This window comes from Anarrhichthys ocellatus, unplaced genomic scaffold, assembly GCF_004355925.1.
Source record: "Anarrhichthys ocellatus isolate YVR2014 unplaced genomic scaffold, GSC_Weel_1.0 scaffold19, whole genome shotgun sequence".
In the NCBI taxonomy this organism is placed as follows: Eukaryota; Metazoa; Chordata; class Actinopteri; order Perciformes; family Anarhichadidae; genus Anarrhichthys; species Anarrhichthys ocellatus.
In genome coordinates, this window is record NW_022280049.1 from 1004484 (window position 1) to 1014301 (window position 9818).

General features: G+C 40.5%; 2 protein-coding genes across 2 annotated transcripts; both read left to right on the forward strand.

The window, feature by feature from the left end:
- The first annotated feature begins 962 nt into the window (after window positions 1–962).
- LOC116389448 (platelet basic protein-like) lies at window positions 963–2231 on the forward strand. Its single transcript, XM_031858132.1, has 4 exons — window positions 963–1120; window positions 1266–1389; window positions 1642–1719; window positions 1892–2231. The coding sequence occupies exons 1-4, from the start codon at window positions 1057–1059 to the stop codon at window positions 1959–1961; spliced, it is 336 nt and encodes a 111-aa protein (XP_031713992.1). The 5' UTR covers window positions 963–1056; the 3' UTR covers window positions 1962–2231.
- Window positions 2232–8177: 5946 nt separating this feature from the next.
- On the forward strand, window positions 8178–9427 carry LOC116389479 (platelet basic protein-like). The gene is made up of 4 exons (XM_031858172.1): window positions 8178–8341; window positions 8487–8610; window positions 8846–8923; window positions 9096–9427. The coding sequence occupies exons 1-4, from the start codon at window positions 8278–8280 to the stop codon at window positions 9163–9165; spliced, it is 336 nt and encodes a 111-aa protein (XP_031714032.1). The 5' UTR covers window positions 8178–8277; the 3' UTR covers window positions 9166–9427.
- Window positions 9428–9818: the final 391 nt, after the last annotated feature.

Here is a 9818-nt window from a genome sequence, read left to right on the forward strand (position 1 = left end):
ATGTAAAACTGAAACTTACAGTTAGACCACGCTTTCTGCAGAAATCAAGCATTTCTTTTCAAACCCATGACTTTCGGAGGACATGACATACTGTATATCCTATATCAGATCTGATTTAATGTCTAATGACTACGAAAGAATGCAGAATCCCTTAAACATTACTGATAATACTGACTTATTCACACAATAAATGTCACGTCACTACCACGCAGCTACAGTGGAAAGAAAACTCATGACCCTTGGAGAGCATATGCCATATATATCAGATCTGACGGAGTAAATATATAACAATACAGATTAAAATTCAAAAATGCAGAATCCATCAAAAATGACTGATAATACTGAATTATTCAAGCCATAAATGTCATGTCACTACCACGCAGCTACAGTGGAAAGAAAGGAAATCATACTCGCCTTCATATTATTCCGAGCCCTCTTATGTTTGATTTGGTGCTGTATACGCACTGATGGTATTAAACACTGATGCCCACCACATGCATACAGAACCAGATGTTGGAAAGATCACCTACCCACACCTTGTGTTGCCAGATTCAACAGCAATGTACACCAACTGGATTTGAATCTTTATTCTTCATGGTATCAAAATAAATAGTATGCAAAATGTAAAAAAAATATTTTTCATAGGTCATATACGCATAATTTACACAAACGTGTGAGTATAAGTTTTCTTGTCACATGCAGCTTTCCAATCGAAAGTTACACTTTTGTTTTATATTCATATTCTCATACATGATACCAAAATATACTTTCAAAATCTAAAATCTGGTTAAGTTATTAGTAACCACATGCAACAGTGAGTGGAGTGAGTGCATAGGTTTTGTTTGTGGTTTCACTTTCCTCTTTCAAAAATCCCCTTGATCACAGGAAGTACGATGAGGTATGTGTCTGAAGAGAGTATTTAAAGGCGACCCTTGGTCTCTAACCCTCACAGTTCTCTTTGACTCTAGTCTATCCCTCTAGCTGCACTTGTTACAGCTCCTCTCTATCACCTTCATCACAGCACCAGTGTCTTCTTCACCAAAAAGGAAACCGACGATGTCCGGCATCATGAAAGTGTTTGTGCTCCTGGCTGTCATGGTCTGCATCTCTGAAGCCCAAAGTAAGTTTTAATACTTCTTTAGCATTCACCACTCTAATGTGGACAATGTGATCTTTGTTTTATACAGTTCGATATGTGTTGGTAGCTGTAAGAAGTGAAAAATGAACTGAATTAATGACTTTTTTTTTTCTTTGTCTTTCTCTAGTGGGTCACACATCAGGAAAACAGTGTCTGTGTCAAAAAATGAGGGATAGAATCACCTCAAAGAATGACATAAAGGACATCCAGGTCTACTCAGCAACCATCTTCTGTGACAAAGTGGAGATTGTGTAAGACGCACTGAAATCTTTAATTTAAATTGTGAGATCTTGCAATAATGTGTGCTATTTAGAAGAGGATTATTGGCTATTTGCATTTTAAACCTCTCACACATAACACCTAGGGTGGCATTTTATTCTTTCTAGCCGAGATTTAGCAAAGGTTCAAGTCTGGCCTCAGTTGTAGTGAAAGTTATTACGAACCTGCACATTTGAGGCACTTCTAGTCATCAATCTAACTGCCTCTACTTTCCATTTCAACAGTGTCTCCCTCAACAGCGGCCGTCGCTATTGCCTGAACCCCAAGTTGGAGGCAGTGCAAAAACTCATGGCTTCCATCATGTGAGTATTATTACAGACATGAATCCGAGCCTCATCTTCAAAATACACCGATCACCCAACTTCTAAAATGAATCTTTTAGTTAATCTCCATATTTCGTAATGAATTACATGATGCCTCCTCCACACTGTTGTAATGTGTCTAATGTGTGTTCTTCTTCTTTGTCATTTCTAGGAAACAGGGAACCTCTTCTACAGCCAGACCAACTAAGCTCACCTCCACCACCAACACAGCTCGCGTCTGACTCTTTAAGTCCTCCGATCAATATGAAGAGCAGATGACCTCTGACCCCCACAAACAAAGGCACCTTAAACGAATGCAGATGTCGTTGAATTAAACTGTTTGTCTATTTATCCTATATTTATACTGATGTGCACTTACAGTATGATCTCCGTTCCATTTTATTTCCTTTTATCTGTTTTTGTAAATAGATGTATGTGTTGTGAACCAAGTTGTATGCATTTTTAGTAATGTCAGTGTTGTTTTGATAATAAATTAAAAAAAGAAATCAAAGAAGCATTGATTCATTGTTTTTTGTTCCGGGTCTGATACTGTTTGTTCCCTATACATCAACAGTGCCACCTTGTGGTTCAGGGCTGCCAATGCAAGAAATACAGTTTATGTGCAAATTTACATATCTCATAATATTAGAATGCCAAGCATTAAATATTTCAACGAGTCTCCTCAACAAAATGAATGGGTCTTACTAGTACTTACATGTATCAGCTACCAGAGGACACCAAAGATGCAGAGACTCTGAGATTACAGGGTGAATAACACACCAGCACCATCTGTTTCTTGAGATTCAAATGTTCCGGCATTTGATTAATCAAAAATCTTAATTTCAAGCATCATATTGGAACTAAGTAACTCAAGTTCACACTTATTTTTCCATATAGATTTAAGTTATAGTTCTCTCCATCCTCACATAATTGTCTGGTTACAAGCCTATTCCTTTCTGAGCTATAGACGATACCATTACAGATGTGCCTGTCCCAGATATATTTGAGATACATTTGAAACTAAAGGCTACAGGACTCATCACTGCACATTGTAAAATGGTCCTTACTTGCTATGCTTAGCATGCAGCATTAGTATATTTTAATGTACAAGGACATTGTGACAATGCACGAAAGTTGTATTGGCACAAAATACCTAAATCTTAGATGCAGAAATTGGCTAGGCTTAAAGGTGCCTCCTGTGTGGACTGGGGGAAAAAAGAATATATTTTGTAATGGACTTTGATCGTGGAACAACCTGCAGGCTAGTCTCAATAGAGACGACCTCATCGCTCAAAAAAAGTTTTAAACAAAAGTTAACTGAAGCTTATAAATTGTTCTTGTTACAATTAATGACAATTGTATCATGTGTATTTTTCATGTCTTCTGTTGATGCACATTGAAAGAGAGTATTCTGCCTTAATACTGACAGGGGCGGCTCAGATCCACTGAGTCTCATAGGCTGTAATGCTCCACACACACACACACACACACACACACATACACACACCCACACATACACACACACACACACACACACACACACGGTGGCATCCAATCCCTAGAGATTTACCCATAACAAACTTTGCCCTTTTTGATAGCTAATCTCTATAGCTGGGTTTATTCCAGCTCATTTTTCTATCATCTTCAACACAAGCAACAAGATATTTTTTCTAGCACCAGTGTCATCTTGAAACCGACGATGTCCGTCATCGCTGCACTTTCTGACCCTTAGTTGTCCATCGCTTGTTTCTAGGCAGATTACATACTTTTACAGGGCTGATGAGGAGAAACTGTTTCTCCTCCTGGCTGTCATGGTCTGCATCTCTAAAGCCCAACGTAAGTTTGTGATTTTATTTGTTTTGTTCGACAGACAAAATAAATCTATATTTGATATATGTTGACATGTTTTGGTAGCTGTGAGCAGAAATATGTGCAGTGAAAAAAAAATCGAATTAACTAAAATGTTTGTTTCTATACAAACACCAGAGACAGGTGTCCTGTGTCTGTGTCAACATCTCAGGAATGGAATTAGACCAGGGACTAAGATAACGGACATCCAGATTTACCCAGCAACCATCTTCTGTGACAAAGTGGAGATTGTGTAACATACACTAAAAAGGCTTGTATCTTCCTCAGCTAACTTGGCACCGTCACACCGAATGTTTATTTTAATCCAAGTCTGGCATTCTTATGGTCCAAGTGTTTTTGTTATAGTTTGTTTCCTCTTTTAAATTGGAAAGTCCTCTCCTCTTGTCTTCTCTCTTGTGCTACTTCCTGCCTTTTTTGTGTTTCCTGTATTTGTGATTATCTGCTCTGCCCTGATTTGTTCCCCCTGTGTCTAATCACCCTGCTCTCCTTGTGTATGTCGTCTGCGTGCTTTCCCTCTTTCAATTGCCAAGTCATCCGCGCTCAACACTGAATATCTTCCGTCTCGTGCACACGCATGTCGAGTCTTTATGTCAACTGAGTCGCGTGTGACCTTGGATGACCCCGGCCGGGTATCCGTTGTCATCCCTGAGATCAGTCCTTCTTCATCTTCTCACTTACGCAGGCTAAGTACTATAGGAGCATTAGCTTAAGCTAAATTTGCTCATCGTTTGTATAGCCTTGTCGGACTTGCGAATCTCTCGCCCTCCAAAGGCTGCAACAAGCTGTCCCTCTCAGGAGGGAACGTTGTTTCGCTGTTCGGATCATCGAGCCCTGGACCGGCGGACGCATGAACTGTGGCATCATGGGTCGCGCATTCCCTCTAGACAGGGGCTCGTCTCCCTCTACCCTGAGGGTGTATGTGGCTGCTATTTCATTGCAGCACGCTAGGGTTGACAATGACCCAGCGGGGAGCCACAGGCTGGTGTCCCTCTTCCTAAAAGGGGCTCTGAGATTGCGTCCCCCAAGCACCCTGTAGGCACCTGCAGAGGACTCACCCCTGTTGTTGGACACGCTAGCTTGCCTCCCTTTGAACCCTTGGAACGGATTGAGCTTAGGTGCCTGTCGGCCAAAACGGCTTTCCTCCTTGCCATCACTTCTGCACAGCATGTAGGTGAGCCACTTGCCCTGTCGGTGAGTGATTCATGCCTGATGTGGAACTCGGATGGCTCGAATGTCACTTTTGTGGTCTAATACAGCCTTTTTTCCCAAAGGTGCTGGCATGCTCATATCTCAATCAGCCTATTCAGCTTGTACAGTTTGACCCCCCATTAGAAGAGGGAGAGGAGAGGACAAGGCTGCCATGCCCGGTGCGGGCCCTCAGAGCTTATTTTGAGGCCACTGCGTGCATACGGTGGTCAGAGCAGCTCTGTTATGGTGGTCCTAAGATGGGCTGTGCTCTTTCGAAACAGCGCCTGTCCCACTGGATAGTGGAGGCCATTGCCTATGCATACAGGGCGAACAGCCGTTCTCTGCCATCCGAAGTGAAGTGCTATCATGCCAGAAGTGTCTTCACGTCATGGGCGACCCTGTGGAGGATATATGTGCTGCGGCCTTATGGGCATCACCAAGCACATTCCCCAGATACTACAGAGTAAAAGTAGCCACCCCCCATCCACTAGGTGTGGTTCTTCTGCCAGGTTCCTCTGCTTCAGCTGTATGAGGTATGTACTTGGGATTCCTTGTGACTCTGTTGATATAAGTCATCCAGTGTTGAGCACTGCCTCTGGTGGTCAGTAAGGATGACATAGAAATAAAGTTACAGATGTAACTACGGTTCTATAAATCCTGGATAACCTCCAGAGTTCTTAGTCTATCGGAATGTCGTGAAGAAGATTCTGTAGGACTGATCTCAGGGATGACACCTGAACTTGCCTTTTGTTTATTCAACCTGCCTGTCCTGTGTTCTGCATTTGGGTCCTCTTGGAACTCCTAAACTTTGACAGGTCTCAGTTGCAGTAAATGTTATAATCACCTCTTCCTGAGGCAACAATAACATACACATTTTAGGCACTTCTCGTCATCAATCTATCTGCATGTATCATATTTACTTATTTAAGAGAGTCACTTCCTGTTTGCCTCTACTTTCCATTTCAACAGTGTCTCCCTCAACAGCGGCCGTCGCTATTGCCTGAACCCCAAGTTGGAGGCAGTGCAAAAACGCATGGCTTCCATCATGTGAGTATTGTTACAGACATGAATCCGAGCCTCATCTTCAAAATACACCGATCACCCAACTTCTAATATGAATCTTTTAGTTAATCTCCATATTTCATAATGAATTACATGATGCCTCCTCCACACTGTTGTAATGTGTCTAATGTGTGTTCTTCTTCTTTGTCATTTCTAGGAAACGGGGAACCTCTTCTACAGCCGGACCAACTGAGCTCACCTCCACCACTAACACAGCTCACGTCTGACTCTTTAAGTATTATATATATATTATTATTATAACCGATCACCCAACTTCTAATATGAGTATTTCAGTGAATCTCCATATTTATTAATGAATCACAGGATGCCTTCTTTTCACTGTTGTAATGCGTCTAATGTGTGTTCCTCCTTTCTTTTTTTGTGTGTAATTTCTCGGAAAAGGGAAACTTCTACTACAGCCAGACCAACAAGTGAAAATGATTTATTCATGTTCAAAAGTCTGAATTGTTATTTGTTGAATTGACATGACTTCTTGTTGCATCATATACGAAATATTTTCATGTTCAGTCAACCTAATCTGCTCTACAGGTCTCAGCCATTGAGTTGCAACGCTTTGACTGTTTTGTTCATCAATTACACGATCATTTCAGATTTGTGAAGTATTTTGTACATCATTATACCCGGGGCCAGATGTGTATGCCTTTTCTCAAACTGGTATTTAGGCAAGGGCGTAGGTTTGCATATGGTTTTGACATGTCCCGACAAATATTTTGGGAGACCGAAACGACCCGATCAATATTTGAGCAAACTTCTCAAATAAAATTTGCATTATCTTTGGAGTGGAAAGACGCACAGCACAGAGAGAAGGAGAGAGGAGCAGACTGAAGAGCAGTAATACGCTTCTGGCCTGCTCATAGTAGTCAGCTGACGTCACCGAGGTAAATCATTTCCTCACTGTCTCACCGTCTCACTTCATCTGAATGAAGCGAAAACAGCTTGATACTGGCGGCCATCAATAAGAGAGCTACCTGTTGTTGTGAGGTGACTGGAGAACATCCATGGTCACTGCAGTGATCTTACACAAAAACTATATGAAACCTGAAATGGTACTTGGTGATGTATGCACAGTGGTCAGCTGACCACAAGTGTCCAGACAGTCCGGCCCTCTCCTCCGTGCTCCGGAGTGTGATGGTGAGACAGTACTGAAAAAATATTAAGCGGAATTTGAGTTGGTTTATATGTATTTTTTACTATTGAAATGTTCTTTTGGGATAGTAATGGCTCACTAGCACAAGCACAAATAACTCCTGGCATATATCACATATCAGATCTGACAGAGTTAATATCTAACAACTACGGATTATAATAAACAAATTCAGAACCCATCAAATATCACTGATAATACTGACTTTTTCACAGCATAAATGTCATGTCACTACCACGCAGCTACAGTGGAAAGAAAGAAAATCATACTCGTCATATTATTCCGAGCCCTCTTATGTTTGATTTGGTGCTGTATACGCACTGATGGTGTTAACCACTGATGCCCACCACATGCATACAGAACCAGATGTTGGAAAGATCACCTGCCCACACTTTCTGTTGCCAAATGTAAAATAGTCCACACAAATCTACACTAACCAGATTTAAACTTTTATACAAAAGCATTTTTGACAAAGTCTATCAGAAGTGGAGGATTAGCACTCTCATGTGCTGACACATTGTGTAATAGATTTAATGTGTCTTCTCTTATACATTATGGAATTATATCATCACCAAGACATATTCAGTTCAGTTGTGTCTTTGCTTACATCCAGGAGGAAACAAATGTCACCAACATTGTATTGTATATGACATGAGCTTTTTGTTAACTTTATAATGGAAATAAGTATAATGGGAAATAAAAACACAGGTGACCCAAATGACATCATTAACTTATAAATGGCTAATATATTTTCATGAATAATTTGTACACGACCCATTGGTTTGGATCTATATTCTTCATGATATCAAAATAAATAAAGTGTGCAAAATGTCCAAGAATATTTTTTTCATAGGTCATAAAACAATTTAGACAAACAATGTGAGGACCGGTTTTCTTGCACATGCGGCTTTACAGTCACAACAAGTTACAATTTTGTTTTTATATTGCTATTCTCTTACATGATATCAAAATATATTTTTAAATTTAAAATCTAGTTCAATTATTAGTAACCACGGGGGGAGGCGAGTGGAAAGAGTGAGTCAGGGTAATTTTGTGGGTTTTGAAGTTTCACTTTCCTCTTTCAAAAATCCCCTTGATCACAGGAAGTACGATGAGGTATGTGTCTGAAGAGAGTATTTAAAGGCGACCCTTGGTCTCTACCCCTCACAGTTCTCTTTGACTCTAGTCTATCCCTCTAGCTGCACTTGTTACAGCTCCTCTCTATCACCTTCATCACAGCACCAGTGTCTTCTTCACCAAAAAGGAAACCGACGATGTCCGGCATCATGAAAGTGTTTGTGCTCCTGGCTGTCATGGTCTGCATCTCTGAAGCCCAAAGTAAGTTTTAATACTTCTTTAGCATTCACCACTCTAATGTGGACAATGTGATCTTTGTTTTATACAGTTCTATATGTGTTGGTAGCTGTAAGAAGTGAAAAATGAACTGAATTAATGACTTTTTTTTTTCTTTGTCTTTCTCTAGTGGGTCACACATCAGGAAAACTGTGTCTGTGTCAAAAAACGAGGGATAGAATCACCTCAAAGAATGACATACAGGACATCCAGGTCTACTCAGCAACCATCTTCTGTGACAAAGTGGAGATTGTGTAAGACGCCTTGAAATCTTTAATTAAGATTGTGGAAATGTGGTATCTTAGTGCAATAATGTGTCCTGATTAGAAAAGAATGATTTGCTATTTGCATTTTGTGTGCTAATTGGAAGCTTCTCAGTAAACCTTTCACACATAACACCTAGGCTGGCATTTTATCAATTTCTATCCAATATTTCTCAAAGGCACTTCTAGTCATCAATCTAACTGCCTCTACTTTCCATTTCAACAGTGTCTCCCTCAACAGCGGCCGTCGCTATTGCCTGAACCCCAAGAAGGAGGCAGTGCAAAAACTCATGGCTTTCATCATGTGAGTATTATTACAGACATGAATCCGAGCCTCATCTTCAAAATACACCGATCACCCAACTTCTAATATGAATCTTTTAGTTAATCTCCATATTTCGTAATGAATTACATGATGCCTCCTCCACACTGTTGTAATGTGTCTAATGTGTGTTCTTCTTCTTTGTCATTTCTAGGAAACAGGGAACCTCTTCTACAGCCGGACCAACTAAGCTCACCTCCACCACCAACACAGCTCGCGTCTGACTCTTTAAGTCCTCCGATCAATATGAAGAGCAGATGACCTCTGACCCCCACAACAAAGGCACCTTAAACGAATGCAGATGTGAAATGAAATACACTTTTTGTCTATTTATCTTCTATTTATACTGATGTGCACTTACAGTATGATCTCCGTTCCATTTTATTTTATTTTATCTGTTTTTGTAAATAGATGTATGTGTTGTGAACCAAGTTTTATGCATTTTGGAATTGTCAGTGTTTTTTTAAAATAATAATAATAAAAGCTCAAGGAAGCATGAACTAAAAGTAAAGTGTTTGTTGTTCCCTACATCAACAGTGTCACCTTGTGGTTCAGGACTGCAAATGCAAGAAATGCAGTTCATGTGTTATGTCACTGATCTCATACAGAATTAGAATGCACAGCATTGAATATCAGAGCGAATCCCTCTTTAAGGCGTCTTCTCAACACACTTAATGGGTCTTACTATGTACATGTATCAGATACCAGAGGACACCAAAGCTGCAGTGACTCTGAGATTACAGGGTGAATAACACGCCAGCACCATCTGTTTTCTCTGACAGGGGCGGCTCAGATCAATGATTCTTATAGGCTGTAATGCTCTAACCCATCACACACACACACACACACACACACACACACACACACACACACACAC